The sequence below is a fragment of the Littorina saxatilis genome, linkage group LG1, assembly GCF_037325665.1.
Source record: "Littorina saxatilis isolate snail1 linkage group LG1, US_GU_Lsax_2.0, whole genome shotgun sequence".
Classification (NCBI taxonomy): Eukaryota; Metazoa; Mollusca; class Gastropoda; order Littorinimorpha; family Littorinidae; genus Littorina; species Littorina saxatilis.
The window spans coordinates 27224919-27247278 of NC_090245.1; the positions used below are offsets into that span (position 1 = coordinate 27224919).

A 22360-nucleotide genomic window follows, 5' to 3' on the forward strand; every position below is an offset into this window, starting at 1 on the left:
GCGGGAGGCCCCTCCCGGGCACTTTCTCGTTGGATGTTGGTAGTAGACAGCCAATGGATTGTGGGAGTGGTGAGATCGGGCTTCCGTCTTCTCTGGCGGGAGGAAAAGGCGCCTCTTACCCGAGTGCCTCCGCGGTTCAAGCCCCCCTTCTCGCAGGAAGCACGTTCCGTCTTGCAGTCGGAAATTGCCTCCCTGGAGCAGAAGGGCGCGGTGGAGAGAGTTCGGGTCCACAGCTCCCTGGGATTTTACGGGCGTCTGTTCGCTGTTCCCAAAGCATCAGGAGGATGGCGTCCCGTGTTGGATTTATCTCTCCTCAATACTTTCTTGAGGGAGATAAAATTCAAGATGGAGACGCCAGCCTCTGTCCGAGACTCTCTCCGCCCAGGAGACTGGGTGACCTCGATCGATCTCACGGACGCATACTTTCACATTCTTATGCATCCGGCCGACCGGAAATGGCTTCGTTTCCGGTGGGGAGATCAGATCTACCAGTTTCGCGCACTCCCTTTCGGGCTGTCTCTCGCACCATGGATTTTCACCATGGTGGTGAGACAGGTCTGTGCACTGGTGAGGTCCCAGGGTATCCGTCTGCGGGCTTATCTGGACGACTGGCTCATCATGAACCAGTCCCAGAGCGGCTGTTCGCAGGATACCCTGACGGTTCTTCGAGAATCCAACTCGTTGGGGTTCTCGATCAACCGGGTAAAGTCGGAGCTGACCCCGTCACAGACATTCACTTATCTGGGGATGTCTTTCGACACGGTCGCTTGGACTGTCCAGCCTTCTCAGAGAAGGGTGGACAAGCTCCAAGCTCAGATTCGCTCCACTTTACCTCTCCTGATGGCTTCCATCCGCTCGCTCGCCTCCATCTTGGGGCAGATGGAGTCTATGGCTCTTCTGGTTTCACTGGGCCGGGTCCACAAACGTCCGCTTCAGTTCGCGCTGAAGCCGTTTGTGGACTCTCCTCTGGTGGACTGGGACGCCCTCATCCCTTTGCAGGGATGGTTCCAGTCTGCGACCCTTCCGTGGTTGGACACGGAGTGGGTCTGCAGAGGTGTTCCGATCGTCGTGCCCCTCCCCGACCTGGACCTCTTTACAGATGCGTCCAGGGAGGGTTGGGGGGCACATACAGATCTTCAGACTACTTCCGGTCTGTGGACGACGGAGCAGTCCTTGTGGCACATCAACTTGCTGGAGCTAGAGGCAGTTGCTCTAGCTCTGGCCAAGTTTCTGCCCTCCCTGTACGCCAAACATGTTCGTCTGTTTACAGACAACATGACAGTGGCGGCGTACATCAACAAGCAGGGAGGCTCGCGGTCCCCGTCTCTCTCGGAGAGGGCTTGCGAGATCCTGGTGTGGTGCTTTCAGCATCATATCACGATCTCGGCCAGGTACCTTCCAGGGAGGCTGAACACTTTGGCGGATGCGCTCAGTCGTTCCGGTACAGTGCTTCAGTCGGAGTGGACGGTCACTCACGGGGCACTGCTTCGCCTTTGGGCCCAGGTCCAAAAGCCTCTGGTGGACCTTTTTGCCACAAGGTACTCAAAGAGGCTTCCGGTGTTCGTCTCGCCATTCCCGGACCCTCAGGCATGGCGAGTGAACGCTCTGGACTTTCCCTGGACGGGTCTGGAGGCGTACGCCTTTCCTCCCTTTCCGTTACTCAGCCGAGTAATCCGGAAAGCGGAGATGGAGGAGCCGGCCCTTCTTCTTCTGGTCGCTCCTCTGTGGCCGTCGCAGGTCTGGTTTCCAGATCTTCTTCGGCTCGCCCAAGGGCCCCCCATTCCTCTCGCACTCGTGCGAGGGGAACTAGTGCAGCCCCGAACAGGCATTCCACACGAGGAGCCCAGTCTTCTGAAGCTTCACGCGTGGAAGTTGTTCGGGACTCGCTGAAGCGCTCTGGGGCGTCGTCTTTGACTCTGGACTTGGTGGCTCGCTCGCATAGAGCGTCCACCTCTTCAGTTTATGCTTCCCACTGGAAGGCATGGACTGCCTGGTGTTCAGCTAGAGGGGTGAGTTCGGTGGCTCCGCGCTCTATTCAGGTCGCTAACCACCTCTCTTTCATGTCTTCGCAGGGCGCCTCAGTCTCCTCGTTGAGGGTCCGGCGCTCCGCTATCTCGGCGACTCTTAAGCAGATTGGTCGTTCTGTTCGAGTCGGGGGCGTTATAGCTGCAGTCATTAAAGGGGCTGCTCTTAAGGAAGCTAAAGCTCGTTTGCCCGCTCCCAAGTGGGACTTGTTTTTAATTCTGGAATTCCTTCGTTCTGCGGATTTTGAGCCTTTAAGCGAGGCCAGTCTGTTCAATGTCACTCGCAAAGCGCTGTTTCTCCTTTTGTTGGCTACGGCCCGACGGGGTAGCGAGGTCCACGCCCTGTCGGGTCAGCCTGGAGATATCTCCTTTGAGCCGGACGGTTCCGCATCTTTGCGTTTCCGGCCTGATTTCCTGGCCAAGAATCAGTCTCCGGGGCAGGCCTCTCCGCTGGTTAGAGTTAAGGCTCTGACCAGCGCGTTGGCCCCGGATGACCCCGATTCTGTCAATTGCCCTGTGAGGGCACTTCGTCTGTACTTAGCCCGGACTCAGCCGATTCGGTCTAGTTCTCAGAAGTTGTTGTTTATCTCTCTCCTTACTAGGCGCGAGAAAGATTTGTCGAAGGTAACGTTGGCCCGGTGGGTGTCCTCGCTCATCAAGCAGGCTTATGAGTGGAGTCGCACAAAGAGGGGGGGGGTTATGCCCTCCTTGCCACTTGACTCGGCCCGAGCCCATGAAACGAGGGCGTGGGCATCCTCTCTGGCAGTTCTGCGCTCCAGACGTCTAGAGGAGGTGCTGACAACTGCGTATTGGCGTTCCGAAGATGTTTTCATAAACTTTTATCTTCGGGACGTCACAGCTCTTCGACAGGATGGCTCCAGAGGCCTTCCAGCGCTCATAGCAGCAGGCCAGTTCCTGTCCAGAACTTGATGGTGAGTTTTGATTCATTTCTAGCCCACCGCCTTGTTGATGTTATCTGCTAATGTGATTCGGAGTAAGAATATGATATTTAATGGAAAATTTCCTAAATAAATTTTCATTTAATTAATATACTTACCCGAATCACATACTGTATTCCCTCCCACCTGCCCCGCTTATGGTTTTAAGATTTTTTAAAGCCGTATGAGAATAGGCACGTGTTCCTAGAGGAAGTGACGTGGCATACACCCGTATGGGAGGTAACTCCCGGTGTGCTGGCCCATTACCAAAGCTACTTTCACTTTCGTTTTGGTGATGGGGTTGCTTCCCTTTAAATTCTTTAGCCGGGTAAGCGTTTTTCAGTGATAAGCATCTCAGGTGACTCAATGCTAATGTGATTCGGGTAAGTATATTAATTAAATGAAAATTTATTTAGGAAATTTTCCATTTTTTTTTGTAACTTAGAACAAAGACAAAAGAAGAAAAATATGTCACGCCTCAGCACTTTAGCGGGTGATACAATAACCGACCAGAAATTGGTTTTAGAAAAACAAAAAGAATATTATACACTTTAGTATAGTCTGAAAACTGATTCTGAAAATGCGGTAAAAGATAGTTTGGATTTTTTGTCGCAAGAATTTGTTCGACGCCTTAGTGAAGAACAGTCACGTTTATGTGAGGGGTTAGTAACTCCTGCAGAAGCAGCCGACGCTCTGTGTAGCATGAAAAATGGCTCGGCCCCCGGGGTTGATCGAATTTCTATTGATTTTATGAAAGTATTTTGGAGCAAGATAAACAGATTGCTTGTTGCTTCATTTAATGAATCATTTGAAAGGGAAGAGTTATCATATACGCAAAATCAAGGGGTGATAATATTATTGCATAAAGGAAAAGATTTGGATAGAGAACGATTAAGTAATTGCAGACCAATTACTTTAACTAATACTGATTATAAGATTCTAGCTAAAGTTTTAGTAATTAATGAACTAATCAGTGTAGATCAGGTTGGTTACCTAAAAGACAGAAATATAATAACAGTGATTAGAACGATTGATGATGCGGTTAATTACTTTAATGTTTGTGGAAAAGCGGGTTATCTGCTTGCCCTGGATTTTAAAAAAGCTTTCGACAGTATATCAAAGTCGCTACTTAATGTTTTTGACAGATTTGGATTTGGATCTACTTTTAAAAAGTGCGTGGAGATTTTGATAAAAGGTACTTACTACAAGCTGTATAAATCATGGAGGTTGGTTATCGGAGAGGTTTAACGTATTTAGTGGAATTCGACAAGGTTGCCCGTTTTCGCCGTTTGCTTTCGTCTTGGCGGTAGAATTGTTGGCAATTAAGGTTTTGTACTGCATCATACTTTTCTCTTCAGACTTAGCAATCTGTGATCTAGAACATTTCAATCCCCTCCCCTAACACATTCGACCATTCAGAAGCAAAATCATGTTTTACATGTTCTTTCTTTCTAAATTGTTCAAGTGCAATCACAATCTGGTTTGTCAGTCGGATACCTGTTCCAAAAAATTGAGAACATGAATGCACATTTGACCAGTCAATGCCAACATCATCAGGGAGGGAGGGAGGGATTATCTAGCAAGGCAATAGCCCCATATGAAGGGGTGTGTGAAATGAAATAAAAAGTATACATACAAATAGTATACATGCAGAACATCAAACGTGACAGACCATAAAATATCAGATTATTAACATAATATAGCAGAACAATATGAATACATCAGACATGGGACTGGTCCGAATTTTATCGGAATTCCGATATTTTCCTTAGCTCACAGACCATTCTTGAGATCGATGCAAATTCATTGAGAAAAAAAGGGGGGGGGGGGGGGGGATGGTGGTGGTATGAACCGTTCAGCTAAAGCTGTCTGCGTCTGAAGTCAGTGCTTTCGCACCCCAGCACTCGCGTGAACCCATAGCAGTATCGCCTAGGCCTGATTATTCACCGATGGCGCTTTGCGGGTTGTTTTGATTGGCTGCCGATCTCCAAACGCCGAAGGTGAAAAAGGTAGCATCATGGCGTCTGGATTCCGTATTGTTTTGTCGGCTGTGGAAGCTCTTACGATCGACGACCAAAGTGTGAAAAACAAATGGAAAGCCAACTGGCTGTCAGAAGAAGTGACTGTCATTATCAACAAGAAAGAAAGGCGCCAGCTCATTGGCGACAGTATCGCCAAGATATCCATTCCCGGTCAGGCCGTGTGCACGTGGTGCGACAACGGCCACTGTGTGGTGAAATACGGACTTGGTGAAAAAAATGTGTTGGTTCTGAAAGTTTTCAAGTCAGTTTTGTGTGTGTGTGTGTGATTGTTATACATTACACTTTTGTTTAAAATGCTAAAACATATTATTCTTGTGGTTTGTATAGCTTTTTAAAAAGGCATGATCTAATTTTTTGCTATCAGGAGAGGCCCCAAAATGGCCTTTATAATTCTAACATTCATTTTCCGTCAGGGGGGCTTTGTCATGGGGGCTTTGCCCCCCTGAACCCCCTACCGGGGCGTTGCCCCTGGACCCCGGCTTACTTTCCTACTTTTTGAACATTTGCTGGTCTCATGTCTGATACATAGAATATGCAGAGAGAGAGAGAGAATGTAAGTTGCAACACTTATTTAGAAAAATGAATGTCAACAGAAGCTAATACTAAACAGTGCCATCATATACTGAAGATAAAACTTATTTTTTCCTATGTATTTTTCCATTTGAATGCTTACTTCACTGTATGGCCTTGCTCCCAGCAAATCAGTCCTCGGAACTTAAGTTTAAAGCTTGTTTGAACACCTGCCATCAAGTTAGTCAGGAACTGAGGAAGACTTGGTCTTCTCCCTCTGCCAGTCATTAAAAATGTCTCCTTCAGTTTCTGGAACCGATCATCTGAGATTGAGAAGGGAAAAGTTGGAGGGCATTAGCACAGTTAAGAATTACCATTTCAAGAAGTGAACACAATATGATTGTATGGTGGTATGTGATGTTTTATGCTCAGATGACACAAAAACGTACTTGATGAAAATTAAGCCATTCAATTTGTGATGATTACACGCATTTATATGTCTCCCCAACGCATACTCCAACAACACATAGATCTACATACTCAAAAAAGGAAAGTTAAAAAAAATTTTTTTAAAAATTGTGTATGAAAAGTTCGATGTCCATTGCAAGTCAACCACATTTTCAAGGAACTTTGTTGCAACAGTGAAATAAAAAAAGAAGTGAACACAATAGTTAGAAAAGAAAACGGAGTTATTTGACGTAAAAAAAAGCAAAGTTGTTTGCACATCGTAAAATGTAAACAAGGAGATAAGGGAGATCATCACCCAAAAGACAACTATCGAGCACGCATGCAAAAAAGCTAATTTCTAGTAATTCTCTTTGTTAATGATTTAAATCAATGAACAGATTGTTAAAATTGTGTTTCAAGACTTTATTCCTTGAGTCATAATGCTTTATTTTCCTCACTGTAAAAATACAGCGTGCCGAGAAGTTTACTACTCCCACCTTCACAAACACTGTAGTACCTGTACTTCGTCTGCTATCAACTCGGTTCGTCAATCCCCGTGTTTTTTTTAAATAAGCGAATATATCTTAAAGAATTGAAAGAGAACACATTGTAAGGCATATATGCTTACCTTCTAGACAATCTGGATCAAATGGTTCGTCAAATTTTGGGTGCAAAATCGAACTTTCGCGACCGTGACGTGCCATCGCTTGATCTTCGTCAAACGCCGCCATTACACGGCGTACTCGATAACGAGAAAAACGGGTTGCCTCGTTTTCGGTCCTCGCGGAAGCAAGCAGTTGGTTGCATCAGTATGAAAATAGACCAGGTGAAAGTTCAAACTCCGACCTTGCCATTCGCATGCATAAAACCAGATATTGTTCGTTCTGAGATGGCAAAATTTTCGAGCGAAGTTTTAAACTAGAAAATATTACTCTTAAACGGAAGCCAATCAAAATAATATTGATATTGTCTGAAAGCTTAAGCTTTCCTCTTTATGTCTTTAGTAGCGGGTTGTTGCTAATTTTTGAGTCACTTGAGAAAAAGTGACTATGTAATCGGTCAGTGTTAGTCTGTCCGGCCGGCCGTCCGGCCGGCCGTCCGTAGACACCACCTTAACGTTGGACTTTTCTCGGAAACTATCAAAGCGATCGGGCTCATATTTTGTTTAGTCGTGACCTCCAATGACCTCTACACTTTAACGATGGTTTCGTTGACCTTTGACCTTTTTCAAGGTCACAGGTCAGCGTCAAAGGAAAAATTAGACATTTTATATCTTTGACAAACTTTTCTCGGAAACTATCAAAGCGATCGGGCTCATATTTTGTTTAGTCGTGACCTCCAATGACCTCTACACTTTAACGATGGTTTCGTTGACCTTTGACCTTTTTCAAGGTCACAGGTCAGCGTCAAAGGAAAAATTAGACATTTTATATCTTTGACAAAGTTCATCGGATGTGATTGAAACTTTGTAGGATTATTCTTTACATCAAAGTATTTACATCTGTAGCCTTTTACGAACGTTATCAGAAAAACAAGGGAGATAACTAGCCTTTTCTGTTCGGCAACACACAACTTAACGTTGGGCTTTTCTCGGAAACTATAAAAGTGACCGGGCTCAAATTTTATGTGAACGTGACTCATTGTGTTGTGAATAGCAATTTCTTCCTGTCCATCTGATGCCTCATATAATATTCAGAACTGCGAAAGTGACTCGATCGAGCGTTTGCTCTTCTTGTAATGGCTTATCTCCGCGAGCGGAGTTTTCCCGGTTAGGGTCAAAACAACACAGCGAAAACTTCGTTCTGACGTCAGAAAAGCACAACTTTGCAACCATTTTCACACGCGTATTTCAAATGTTAGATTTTGAATCTAATACTTCATTTTTGTTTTAAAGTAACTATGAAGAATCAATTATCATCTTGGTGTATTCTTTTTATTTATTTCATCTCATTCCGGCGAGTTTGAACAGGTTAAAAACCAGTGAAAAATCACACTCGGCGTCACTTTTCGCCACCCGCGAAGAGCACTTTGGAATACCTACTGTAATGTAAAAGATAACAAAATTAAAATTTCATTGAAAAAAAAAAGACCAATGAAGAAGGATATGCTCACCGCAAAAAAAAAACAAGTCGCGTAAGGCGAAAATACAATATTTAGTCAAGTAGCTGTCGAACTCACAGAATGAAACTGAACGCAACGCAACGCAGCAAGACCGTATACTCGTAGCATCGTCACTCCACCGCCCGTGGCAAAGGCAGTGCACGTGGAATTGACAAGAAGAGCGGGGTATTCGTTGCGCTGAGAAGGATAGCACGCTTTTCTGTACCTCTCTTCGTTTTAACTTTCTGAGCGTGTTTTTAATCCAAACATATCATATCTATATATTTTTGGAATCAGGAACCGACAAGGAATAAGATGAAAGTGTTTTTAAATTGATTTCGAAAAAAAAAATTTGATAATAATTTTTATATATTTAATTTTCAGAGCTTGTTTTTAATCCGAATATAACATATTTATATGTTTTTGGAATCAGCAAATGATGGAGAATAAGATAAACGTAAATTTGGATCGTTTTATAAATTTTTATTTTTTTTTTACAATTTTCAGATTTTTAATGACCAAAGTCATTAATTAATTTTTAAGCCACCAAGCTGAAATGCAATACCGAACCCCGGGCTTCGTCGAAGATTACTTGACCAAAATTTCAACCAATTTGGTTTAAAAATGAGGGCGTGACAGTGCCGCCTCAACTTTCACGAAAAGCCGGATATGACGTCATCAAAGACATTTATCAAAAAAATGAAAAAAACGTATGGGGATATCAATCCCAGGAACTCTCATGTCAAATTTCATAAAGATCGGTCCAGTAGTTTGGTCTGAATCGCTCTACACGCACGCACGCACGCACACACACACACACACACACACACACACACACACACACATACACACACACATACACCACGACCCTCGTTTCGATTCCCCCTCGATGTTAAAATATTTAGTCAAAACTTGACTAAATATAAAAAGACGAAAGAGGCAAAAAAGATGGGTTGAAGCAACCTTTACTGAGGTAAAAAAAAAAAAAAAAAAGAAGATAAAAATAACATTATTGTCTAGAAAGAAATACGCCATTTGTGATAGATTAAAGAACATAAGCTCTTGGTTTGAATCCTGCCATTTGTTTCCAGGTGGTGAAGCTGCACACGAAGCTGGGAAAGCCCATTCCTTCCACGGACCCGGTCCTAGTCACAACAACAGGCAATTCCACTGTCTCTGTTCCCAAGGCCACGTCTTCTACCATCTCCGCTGTTGGGGCTGGTAACAAAACTGTTGCCAAGAGCACCACCACCAGCTCTGTCAACATAGTCAAGAAGGTGGCCGCCACGCCAAAAATCACATTTGTTGGTGAGTTTCGGGATAGATTGTGATTAAGATGAAGGATAATAAGGACAGACTGTAATCAAAGTTTAAGTATATTTTTCCCAATGTATAGGAAAAGTCCAGGCTTTCTTGCTCAGTAAAGAACATACAGGGAAAAACACACTAAAAAAAAAAAAATTGTGTGAATAGTTTAAATTGAAATAACGAAGTTGACACGGATAAACCTTTTCTCCACTGTATCAGAAGAGAAAAGAAAGCATGTTAAACAAGAAGGCAGTGGTTGGGTTGGGTGTATTTGCAGTTTTGTACTTTTGATCTCACATAAATTTAACAGGTTTGTTATGGATGCATGTTGACTTTGTGCCATTGTGTACAGGTGGTACAACCCTCGGGACCACTGGCGCAAAGACTGAAGAGGTCAAAGCGGCCCCTGCCCCTGAACCAGCTGCTGCTGCTGAACCCATGCAGACTTCTTCAGATGATTGTAAGTCTGGGCTGTGTGTATGTGTGAGAGCTGTCTTTTTCTGCAAACAAATCGCATCTATTTTACTGCTGTCTGAACACTACACCTAATCTGCTTTAAATACGCGAGTGAATAACAATTTTGTGTCAAAACATAAAGGGTACGGCTTTTGTGCGGTATCGCCTTGTTAGCTGTAAAATATGGTAGATGTGAATTGGAATTCTATTACTGTTGACATGATATGCATGTAAATGTTGAGGTGGTTTCTTATGAAAGAATTCTCATGCCACCATCCCTATCTACCCTCCATCATTTGACAATTCTTGTGTCAAACTTATTCTCACTGCTGCTTTTGTCTATTTTTTAAGTGAAAGACGACGAGCATCTGAACATTCTGGGTGAAAAGGATGTAGCTCCTGTTGGTAAGTTTCCTACACCATTTTGTTCATCTGTAATTGTGATCCGTGCACATGTTAAGTTCTTCATTGATGCAGACCTGTTTACCAGTACGATTTGGGCGTATTTTGTACGCCAAATTATTATCAGTACGCAAATACGCGACACACGCACAAAATACGCATAAGAAAAAGTCTAGAATACGTTTTCCGTTGTTGGTGTGCTGATTACGGAATGGTACAACTGATACCGGTTTCGGTCGAAGGGAGATAACCATGACAGCGAGTCTTCAGCTGTGGAAACCTTGTTCAGTTGTTAGCACGTGCGATCGTCTGGACAATCGTGGCAAAATGAAGCGGAACAATGTGCCAGTTTTGGATGACTGTACCAAGTCTAAACAGCAGAAGCAGTAGATTTTCTTGGAGAAATATAAGAAAGAGCCTGTAATTGTGGAGTCTACTATGGGAAAAAGTCAAGCACACTGCAAGTATTATAAATCAGATTTCTCCGTTGCCCATGCTGGGAAATATGACATCGAACGACACTGGAGTTCCAAAACTTACCTGGACAAGGTTGCTGCCAAGGAATTATGAAGTTCATTCCCGCAAAGCAAATCCTGCCAGAAGAAAAGGCTGTAGTCCGCGCTGAAGCAATGTTTTCTGAGATGATAGTAAAAATGAACTTGATAGTAAAAATGAACTTGCCACTGTCAACCGCAGATGTTATTTCACGAACTTCATCTTTTCATTATCAATCTGTTTGGAAGACACTGGTTATTATGATAATGCTATAAACTGACAGGTAAATAAAATTGTTTTATTCCTGTTGTATTGGAAGGAGATAAATTCTGAAGGTGTTCACAAGTGACATGCTATTCTTACACAAACACGTTTGCACCCACGCGTACATTTTCCCTAGCCCATATGGCTTTGCTTGCAAAGTACACCAACTTTTTGAAAAATACACTCAACTTTTTGGGAAAGTACTCTTGCCTCGGGTTTAGGGTAAACAGGTCTGTTGATGCCAAGAGTTACTTGCCTTTTGTTTTATGTCCAGTTGGCTACACTTAACTGTGAGAGAGAACTCCGGGGGAAGAAGGGGGTGCATAAAATAGCACACATGAGTATCTTCAAACTTTTGTCTGAAATTACACTTTTGTGAGTTATGAGGGAGCACTGTTGGAATAAATTTGAGATTGAAGCGGAGAATTTCTGAACTGTTATGGACTATTTCACATATCCCAGTTCCTTTGCTTGAGTGTGTTAGATAAGAAAAAGGAGTTTATTTGTCTATATTCTGATAATTGACAATGTTAATGTTTCCACAGGTCATGAGTATATTGAGGAGGTGCGCAATGAACAGGGCAAAACTTTCGGCTTCAACTGCAAGCTGTGTGAGTGCAATTTCATCGATCCAAATGCCAAGGAGATGCATCTCAAAGGACGCCGCCATCGTCTGCAGTACAAGGTTGGTATAAAGATTTATCTGATTGTTTGAGTGCTGCTGTTCGTCTTGCTTGAGTATCTTCACAAGGATGATGTGTTAGTGGATTTAAATGGCAAAGGCAGGTAGTATCTGTACTCTGCTGTTTCAGTCAGACTTAAGGATACCTGTGCCTGTGTCTAAAGAAAGTTTGTATTTGTCAAGAGAGGACAGAGGGAACCCCCCTTTATCCCAACAGAATGACCATATATATATAATATATACACACAAGCACACCCTGAGCAAACCTAAACAGACATGAATGTACAGAATAGTTTGTTGCATAGTACAGCATCATTGACAGAAGTTGTTTGATCCCACAGAAAAAGGTGGATCCCAACCTCCAGGTGGAAATGAAGCCAAGCATCCGTGCCCGCAAGATTCATGAGGACAAACTGCGACGCCAAGCACAGAGGGCAGAGTTCTGGCGCCGTAGGACACAAGATTTTTGTTTTGATAAAAGAAAAAAATTTGATTATTGATTGAATGTGGGTTTCCCCACTCTCAGACTTTTTGCGATTCCGATCCCGGCCGTTACAAACAAATGTGGCGCCGTCACGTCGCCTCGGAAGGAGTAACGCAGGTTACCAAAAAGTTATTTCCGATACCTGTCTGATTAAAATCATCGTTTTTTCACGAATGAAGGCTCTTTGGCAGATCTGGTGAGTTGGAAACTGTCTATGAATGTTTCATTTAAACATGAAGCTTTCAGAAGCGAAAATTCGTTATCGTCTTGTGTCCAGGGTTCGTACAGGTCATGGAAAACCTGGAAAGTCATGGAATTAGATTTTTAATTTTCCAAGCCTGGAAAGTCATGGAATTTCAATTCAAACCATGGAAAGTCATGGAATTTAACAAAAATAAAAAATAAAAACTTTAGCACGCCAGCGGCGATTTTCCAGCCAGCGGGGATTTGCGTCGCCAGCACAAGGTTTGTTCGTATGACCAACTTCTCGTTCGTATTTGCATACGAGAATAACGGTATTTTTAACGGCACGTGAGCCAAAGCGAGGGTCACTTCCTTCCGTTATCTCGTCGTGTCGTCTGTGCTGCATTTGAGTCGGTTTCGTCGAAGTTTTCTGCTTTTGTTTTTGCATCGATAAAGTACTTGAGCGCTTCGACAAGCAAGATGGAGGATGATGAGTTTGAAACTTTCTTTTGAGTTGTTTCTTGACAACAAAAAGTATGCGGAATTGGAACGAATTACCGAGGAAGATCTTCGCAATGAACTGTATCGCGGTGAAAAAAATGACAGTTCGTCAAGTCACAGTGACGGTTACGAAACGGAATTTACGAAAGTGCAGATGGATACAAACAGTGGCTGGTCCAGTTTAGTGAAATGACAGGACCAGCAAACATTACCGACAACTTGACTGCGAAGCAAATGCTTGACTTGCTTGTCGAAGAGACACTGCGTAGAAACTGACTCAAATTCATTCATTGACTAAGAAGAATCTTTCGACAACACTAGTTCATTTCACTACGCGACTGCAGATCTTTAAGGAAACTTGTTATGCAGGAGAAATAAGCTCAACTAAAGACGAATAAGCGGAGTAACTGTTCTTCAACGGATTGCTCTCAATTGTAAAAATGTTGTGACGGAAATTCCGTCAGTCAGAAATTTTGACCCCCAAAAATTATTTTGAAATCACTTTACTTGCAGCGATGTTCGCGAAACTCGTTTGAACTGCTGACGCGATTCGGTTTCAGCTTTCGGTTTGAACGGAAGTACTCTTTTGTGTAAGAATACAGCCCGCGTCTTGTTGTTAAAAATGTCGCAGGAGTCTGACTTTCAGGTCGCTTCATTTCTCTGACACAGTGACAGCGAATAAAAGGCTCTATTTCCAAAGGAAGCCACTTTTTTTCCGTGTTTTGACGGGCCCATGAAGTGATGAAATGATTAAAGCATAGAATATACCCTAACGCTTCAACAGAGTTAATCGGTGCTGACCAACCGAACAAACGCGCGTAAGCCGTAGAGTGTTTTCGGAAGTGGCTTCAGAATCTTGATGCACCGTGACATTTGTGTGCCATCTGCTCCAAAGTGAGAGATTATGGAATTATCGGGAAGAATATGCACGCGCAAGAAGCAAACACCACAAAAAAGCTGTACCGACTTCGTGATGAAGTCTAAGTTTACGTCGACCATTTCATTCTTTCTTTCATTGGGCCGTGCTCCGTATCTTTGGATCTTCGGTTCAACTTCAATGCGTATCTTTGGTGTAGTTTTCAGGTTAGTCATCAAATAAACACAATATTAACTTCAGGTGTTCATGTTGTATATGATATATGGCTGCTGTTTTTCATGTGTTATCAGTTTTGTCATTTTCTGTTGTTTGTCTTTGAGCGTGTATCGTTATGTGTTATAAGCGCATGATCGTGTGACTTGTTTGGTGAAATTGTTGTTTTTGGACAAGGGCAATTTTTTTGTGGCTCATCGACTTCATAGTATCTGCTGTTACTTATTTCTCATTTCTCTGCTTGCTTCAGCACAGTCTATCTTTACCTTTCTGACGCTCTTTTAAGCAGAATAAGTTGGAATGGACCTCTAGTACTACTAGTGTGAATGGACTAAAAATAAAAATCCAAGATTTTATGTTTGTTTTTTAAAAAAAAAATTTTTTAAGGCTGATCACACCCCCCCCCGCGGATTAAAGCCGCAGTTTTGAAAGAATGTCTGCTATGTGCTACAGCGACTCGTTCCTCCAAGTCTGTTATCATTAGTTGTCAACACCCAGCTTCCCTATGCCCACTGGCTAATTTACAGGCCGTCTCCAATTTCAGTCTGCGAGCGCTTCGCATGGGCCCATGGTTTGTGCGGGACGTGTTCAGTTTTCCTGATAAGAAATTTGCTTTTGATCGTCTGTGGTCCGTACTGTAGGCCTACAGAAGGATTAATTTTGATGTATTTTTGAAGTGTTTACAGTTTGTTTGTTTTATATCAAAAGCAGTGTTGAAATGTTTGTAATGTAACTGTTTTGTCTGAGTGACATTTTTCTTCGCGTTGCTTAGAACATTGCATCGGATCGACTGTTTTTGTTTTTCTTCTTTTTACATTTAGTCAAGTTTTGACTAAATGTTTTAACGTAGAGGGGGAATCGAGACGAGGGTCGTGGTGTATGTGCGTGCGTGCGTGTGTGTGTGTAGAGCGATTCAGACTAAACTACTGGACCGATCTTTATGAAATTTGACATGAGAGTTCCTGGGTATGAAATCCCCAGACGTTTTTTTCATTTTTTTGATAAATGTCTTTTATGACGTCATATCCGGCTTTTCGTGAAAGTTGAGGCGGCACTGTCACGCTCTCATTTTTCAACCAAATTGGTTGAAATTTTGGTCAAGTAATCTTCGACGAAGCCCGGACTTCGGTATTGCATTTCAGCTTGGTGGCTTAAAAATTAATTAATGACTTTGGTCATTAAAAATCTGAAAATTGTAAAAAAAAAAAAAGTTATAAAACAATCCAAATTTACGTTCAACTTATTCTCCATCATTTTCTGATTCCAAAAACATATAAATATGTTATATTTGGATTAAAAACAAGCTCTGAAAATTAAATATATAAAAATTATTATCAAAATTAAATTGTCGAAATCAATTTAAAAACACTTTCATCTTATTCCTTGTCGGTTCCTGATTCCAAAAACATATTGATATGATATGTTTGGATTAAAAACACGCTCAGAAAGTTAAAACAAAGAGAGGTACAGAAAAGCGTGCTATCCTTCTTAGCGCAACTACTACCCCGCTCTTCTTGTCAATTTCACTGCCTTTGCCATGAGCGGTGGACTGACGATGCTACGAGTATACGGTCTTGCTGAAAAATGGCATTGCGTTCAGTTTCATTCTGTGAGTTCCACAGCTACTTGACTAAATGTTGTATTTTCGCCTTACGCGACTTGTTTCTTCTTCATAGGGATGCAATTACCAATCCTTCAAAGTAAATTGTAAAAAGGCATCCAAACAAACATACACTCAGTTAATAATAAAAGATGTTTGACAATCCATAAACTTGTTTTATTTCATCACTAAAATAAACACATCAACATCTCTCTCTCTCTCTCTCTCTCTCTCTCTCTCTCTCTCTCTCTCTCTCTCTCTCTCTCTCTCTCTCTCTCTCTCTTGCTCTTTCACCAATTAGGAACACCACTGAAAGAACCGCTGACATTATGGAGGAACCTGTGCCTCAAATTCACACGGTAGAATATACTGAAGACTTCCACAGAAGATAGTGGATATTTTCACCTAACTTACCTGCTAACACAACGCATTTAAAATGAGTTTATATGAATTTGCAGAGATGTCTTTATATCATTTAACAATGATATTACAAAATTCGTTCAAGCCTATGTGCACAATGCACCAACTTTCGTCATCATGAAGCAAAAGACCCATAAATTCAGACATGAACAACATCATACAAAGTTACAGTAAGTATTGTAATTCAAGAAAACCAGTAGCATTTCAAACAATATTTACAGCATGTATATATATATTTTTTTAAAGCGACTTATACAAATGACTAGATTTGACTCGAGCTGAGTCAATATAATGGTATCACTCGCGGATGTGTCCAAGGTTCTTTTTTTCACCCTTTTTTTCTGCTTTCTTTTTAATTGTCTCTGTATGATATGTGTAATAAGTATGCATGCATGCAAGAGAGAGAGTGATGTCGAGTGTGTGTGAGTGTATTGTATGTCTGAATCAGAGAATGTCTGTCTTCACATACGTGTAGCCGAGTGACGTAATGTATATCATCGTAGTAGCTATAGATACCATATTTTTATGCTGCACTTTATTATAAATGGGTAAAAAGGAGGAGTTGGGGTGGGGTGGTCACAAGGTCATAAATCGAATAAAAAAGATTTACCTCTCCTTACAGGCTAATAAAGACCAAAGAAATGCCCTTTGCACAAGCACTGTATGGTTGTTTACTTTCGTTTGCAAAAATCTTATTTTCCAGATGGTTACTTTTTGGTGGATAATAAAAAATGCTAGCGCTGGACCCGAGTACTCTTCAGAATGGCTCGCTCCCCCAGTATGAAAGTTTTTGTCTTGTGCACGTGGATTTTAGAGAAAAAAAAAAATTTTTACATTTATTTTACACAATGAAAAAAATTATTAGAGTAAAATAAAACATTAAAACGTTCATAATAAACAATAGTAAACAAGAATTAAAAAAAAAAAAAAATTAGACCGCCCATGCCGGGAATCGAACCCGGATCACTTTGGCCATAGTCGGACGCCTTTTCCATCAAGCCATTGCCAGTGAACTCAAATGACTAGACTGCTAACGTTGCTGTTTCATAAAATTAGGTCGCGCAGTGGCACACGCACGCAAAGCACGCACGCACGCAAAGCCTGGTGTCGCTGGCTGACTGGGCGGTTCTATGAGCCGAATGGCTGTTCTATCCCACCGCGAATCGCGCCCCCCCCCGTTAAGAGTCGTTTTTGTGATTTATTTCGCATTTAGGTCCCAGGTAACGTTATCAAGTTTTAATACGATCAATCGGACCTATTATCAAGTTAGTGTATCAACTTTTGAACGAACTGCGCCCAGTAGTTTCCCAGCAATAAGCTGTTAAGTCCAGACAGACAGACACACACACACAACAGTCTGCTGGACCCTCCTAGTGCGTACTCGGGGGAAAATTGCTTCTATCTATATATATATACGACTTGTGTCTGTGTATTTGTGTATTCGCCATGCACGGCCAAAGTTCTCGATGGATCTGCTTCAAATTTGGTGGGCTTATTCAGAGAGACCCCGGACACAACCTCATCGATGAGATATTTTAACACGTGCTCTCAGCGCGCAGCGCTGAATCGATTTTGGTTCCACCTCAGCTATTTTGGTTCCACCTGAGCTACCCGGGCCCCCATACCGACACACCATAGCCGCTACACCACATCACAACGCCAAAGTTCTCGGTGGATCTTTTTCAAATTTGGACACCGTATTCAGCTACACCCCGGACACAATATCATCGATGAGATATTTCAACACGTGCTCTCAGCGCACAGCGCTGAACTGATTTTGGTTTTTGTGTTCATTTCACCATTATAAGTAACTCTTCCTTATCTTCTCCAGTGTTTGGCGTTTATCTCCCTTCCTTCGTGTGGCTTTCCCGTTTGTAAGTTACTATTACTATTTTTAGAATGTCACTGCGCTGTCCACTGCGCTGTCCACAACGCTTCCCTTGCACCCGTAAGTTGTTCTTACTGTCAAAGTGAAAAGGTCGAATCAATTTATAGCCACGCGAAAAATACACTCTCACCTATCTCTATATATTTATAGATACAGATATGCATATATATATATACGGCTTCTGTGTGTGTGTGTTTGTGTGTGTGTGTAGGCAAAAACCTATGTATTATAGAGTTCTGTTTGTGATGGGGTCTAGCGGCTTTTGTCTGTCTGTATGTAATCCTTTTATTTGTAAAAAGTTTTGAGATTTATTGTTCGTGTTCCTCTTACTTGCTCATCTATTTGGTTTTATTGGTGATCCTGAAAGGTTCCACTTTTTAACTCGATTTGAAATAAAAAAAAATAATATTACAAGCCCGTTATTCAAGATATAGAATACAGACTTATAATTCTTACCAAGAAACATCTTAACTACTTTTCATTTTAACAAATTCCACAGAGCATTATCAACTCAACCCCACCCCCTGCCCTCCTCTCCTTATTTTTTGTTTCTTTCTTTCCTCTTTTTGAAAGCGGACAAACACTCAAGTCCTTAATGGCTCAAAACCGTAGGACTTTTAATATTAATTTTAACTGTCTGTATGTTCTGGCATGTGAGAAGCCACAGCAGATAATATAGGGCTAAGAAATAAGCTCTAAAATTCTCAATCCCGTTTGACAGGACTTCGCCTTCAAAGGTGATTGTGGTGAACCGCAACGCTGTCTGTCTCTGTCTCGCGCCCTTCACCCCAATTTCCCGTTTCTGAGATACTATTTTTAGAATGTCACTGCGCTGTCCAGAACGCTTCCCTTGCACCCGTAAGTTGTTCTTACTGTCAAAGTGAAAAGGTCGAATCAATTTATAGCCACGCGAAAAATACACTCTCACCTATCTCTATATATTTATAGATATAGATATACATATTTATATATACGGCTTCTCTGTGTGTGTGTTTGTGTGTGTGTGTGTGGGCAAAAACCTGTGGATTGTAGAGTTCTGTTTGTGATGGGGTCTAGCGGCTTTTGTCTGTCTGTATGTTCTGGCATTTGAGAAGCCACAACAGATAATATAGGGCTAAGAAATAAGCTCTAAAATTCTCAATCCCGTTTGACAGGACTTCGCCTGCAGAGGTGATTGTGATGAACCGCCACGCTGTCTGTCTCTGTCTCGCGATTCACCCCGGCGAAGCCGGGTATTCCTCTAGTATAATATACATGGGTCACACTTTTCCTTCTGTTCCTTCTGGGCAGCATAATGGATAAAAACATGACACATTTACAAAAGGTATAACTGATCGGAATATGAGTTTTTAGAACAGTGTAAAAGAATGCATACAATTGTTACACAACAAATACAAACATACATGGACTCACACAAATACGCACACAAAAAGACTGCCACACACACACACAAATACACACACACTGAGTTCTGGCACACGAAAGTGAAGGAAACAGTGACTTCCCCTTCTTTCTCGGTCCAGTCAGAGGTAGCACCATACTACTGTTTATCTAAACAGTTCCAGACACTTGCTGGATAGAGGGTGTGAGTGTCAGTTGCGCATCTGGAGGCCATTAATCAAGTCTTCGTACTCGCAGAAAAATTCCTCCCGATCTTCGCCCAGCATGTCGCCCAGCATGTCGTAAGAGGCGACTAACGGTTTCTGTTTCTCCTTTTACCTTTGTTAAGTGTTTCTTGTATAGAATATAGTCAATGTTTGTAAAGATTTTAGTCAAGCAGTACATGTATGTAAGAAATGTTAAGTCCTTTGTACTGGAAACTTGCATTCTCCCAGTAAGGTCATATATTGTACTACGTTGCAAGCCCCTGGAGCAATTTTGTTATTAGTGCTTTTGTGAACAAGAAACAATTAACAAGTGGCTCTATCCCATCTTTCCCCGTCGCGATATAACCTTGAACGGTTGAAAACGACGTTAAACACCAAATAAAGAAAGAAAGAATTAATCTATGTCGTGCAATCACTAATCTCAATGCTAAACCGACATCAGGTGGTGGAGGGCATACACTTTTCAATGAGAGCGCGTTAATCCCTTCAATAAACGTATATATGACGGTGCCTTAATCCCTTCAATAAAAAAACCCTCGCGCTGGACCCGAGTACTCTTCAGACTGGCTCGCTCCCCCAGTATGAAAGTTTTTGTCTTGTGCACGTTTAAGACCAAGTGATTGCTCTGTGTGAATTACAAGCATTCTCTTTGCTATATAAGTACATTGCATGCGAGCCGAGGATGTGCGTGGTGACTGTCCTTTCTCTTTTATTTGATCACAGTGAAAAATATACTGCCGACCCTCTTCATAACTGGTGAACTGGTGGCCCACGATGTTCTTTTACTGTCCTGGCTCGCGGATTCTTGCATTTATCACGCCCCAGGTAGTTTTACCAGATTCTTTAATGTAAAGTGAAGGTAAAAGACTGAAACATATGTAAACAAAGGAAACCATAAGAAAAAATACAAATTAATATGAAAAAAATCAAAACACAAAATCGCGACCTCTAAACCACCGCAGTCGCGACCGAGCAACCAACGCTTGGTCGTCGCGATATAACCTTCGTGGTTGAAAACGACGTTAAACACCAAATAAAGAAAGAACCAACGCTTGGTAGAAAATGGGGTACACAAAAAATCAAATTATTCAAACACACAACGCGCAAAGCCTGGCAAATCGTCTCGCATGCGATAAGCATGCTTTTTACGACGCTATATTTCTCGTCACTGTGTGACGCGTTCGGCTGTTCTATCAGCTCAATGGCTGGCTGTTGCTCCGTGTGAATTCGTCCCACCGCCAAGTCGTTTTTGTGGTTTATTTCGCATTTAGGTCCCAGGTAACATTATGAAGTTTTAATACGATCAATCGGACCTATTATCAAGTTAGTGTATCAACTTTTGAACGAACTGCGCCCAGTAGTTTCCCAGCAATAAGCTGTTAAGTCGAGACAGACACACACACACAGACACACACACGCACGATTAAAGTCTGTTGAGCCCAAGTACTAGCGTACTCGAGGATAATCCTATATATGACGGTGCTCTAAATTCTGTAAATAAACGTGTCATCCTAATCCCTTCAATAATCTTTTATATGACGGTGCCTTAATACTTTCAATACAATTGTCATAAAATATAATCTCCTCCCTGTTAGAAGCATGTTATCAACAACCAGTTATCAGGATTCAAACACAACCCTCCCACTTGGAGATAGATCTTTCTCAAGAAGAGAAATGCTGATGTGTTCGTAAGTAGACATGGAGGTCGTTCAGAAATGTTCGAAGCCGTACCCGGCGAAGCGGGTATTCATCTATCTATCTATATAATATTATATACGACTTGTGTCTGTGTGTGTGTGTGTGTGTGTCCGCGATGCCAAGCCAAAGTTCTCGGTTGATCTTTTTCAAATTTGGAGACCGTATTCAGCTACACCCGGACACAACCTCATCGATGAGATATTTCAACACGTGCTCTCGGCGCGCAGTGCTGAACCGATTTTGGTTTTTCTCTGGATCCATTCCCAGTAACTCTTCCTTATCTTCTCCAGTGTTTTCAGCGTTTATCTCCCTTCGTGTGGCGTCAATCCATATTCCCGTTACTACGTTACTCTTTTTAGAATGTCACGATTGCACCCGTAAGTAAGTCCTTACTAGATGAGGAACGAAAAGAAGTGTGGCCGTCACCAACTCCCTTGCAGACCAAACTATACGGCAGTCGACAGGAGTTGGAGAAAACGACAACATTTATCACCAGTGCTGGACTGATTGTGTAACCTCTGCGAACGCCAAGAAGAAGAAGAAGAAGCACCTGTAAGTTGTCCTTACTGTAAAAGTGAAAAGGTCGAATCAATTTATAGCCACGCGAAAAATACACTGTCGTCCATCTCTATATATTTATAGATATAGATATACAAATATTTATGGGGTCCTGATTTGGCCTATTATGGTCCGCTGGACCCGAAAAGCAACAGCTAACTAACTAACTAACAAATATTTATTCCCCCCTCTGCTTCTCACCTCTGTAAACTTGTAGGGGTAGTTATTTTTCGATAATGACCCAGCAACCAAACAAATAACGACCCAGCAACAGCCTGAATCCTCGATAGTGCAATGGGTTGAGAAGTTGTTCTGTTTAGTCGGTACTACTTTTTGCGACTGAAAAGTTCCGAACGCTCTAACGTACGAAGTATACATCTCTGGAGCAAACAATACAAACATACCGCATTTAAATTAACAACTACAGGCCTGAACACATGAATCTTCATATAAAATCCATGAGTTCGGTTGTTTTCTGAATCTAGATTTGCCGTGCTCAAACGTTCATCACAAGCAATTTCCCGCAAGGCAAGTAACTCACACTTTGTCTAGCGACAAGAGTAGTTCCCCTTCTTTTCACTCAGTTTCTTCGACAACAGACTGCAATCCGACGGTCAGTTTTCAACAATATTTCATTTAATAAACAGATCACACGCAACCAAA

General features: G+C 42.1%; 1 protein-coding gene across 7 annotated transcripts in view; it reads left to right on the forward strand.

The window, feature by feature from the left end:
- LOC138965912 (zinc finger RNA-binding protein-like) overlaps nucleotides 1–13952 on the forward strand; it is a 29054-nt gene extending 15102 nt beyond the window's left edge. For all 7 annotated transcript variants that reach the window (XM_070337993.1, XM_070338035.1, XM_070338006.1 and 4 more), the window contains 5 exons: nucleotides 9153–9369; nucleotides 9722–9829; nucleotides 10177–10230; nucleotides 11532–11671; nucleotides 12010–13952. In XM_070337993.1, the coding sequence (XP_070194094.1) occupies nucleotides 9153–9369; nucleotides 9722–9829; nucleotides 10177–10230; nucleotides 11532–11671; nucleotides 12010–12168 (678 nt within the window). In that variant the 3' untranslated portion in view covers nucleotides 12169–13952. The remainder of the gene's footprint in view (nucleotides 1–9152; nucleotides 9370–9721; nucleotides 9830–10176; nucleotides 10231–11531; nucleotides 11672–12009) is intronic.
- The last annotated feature ends 8408 nt before the right edge of the window (nucleotides 13953–22360 follow it).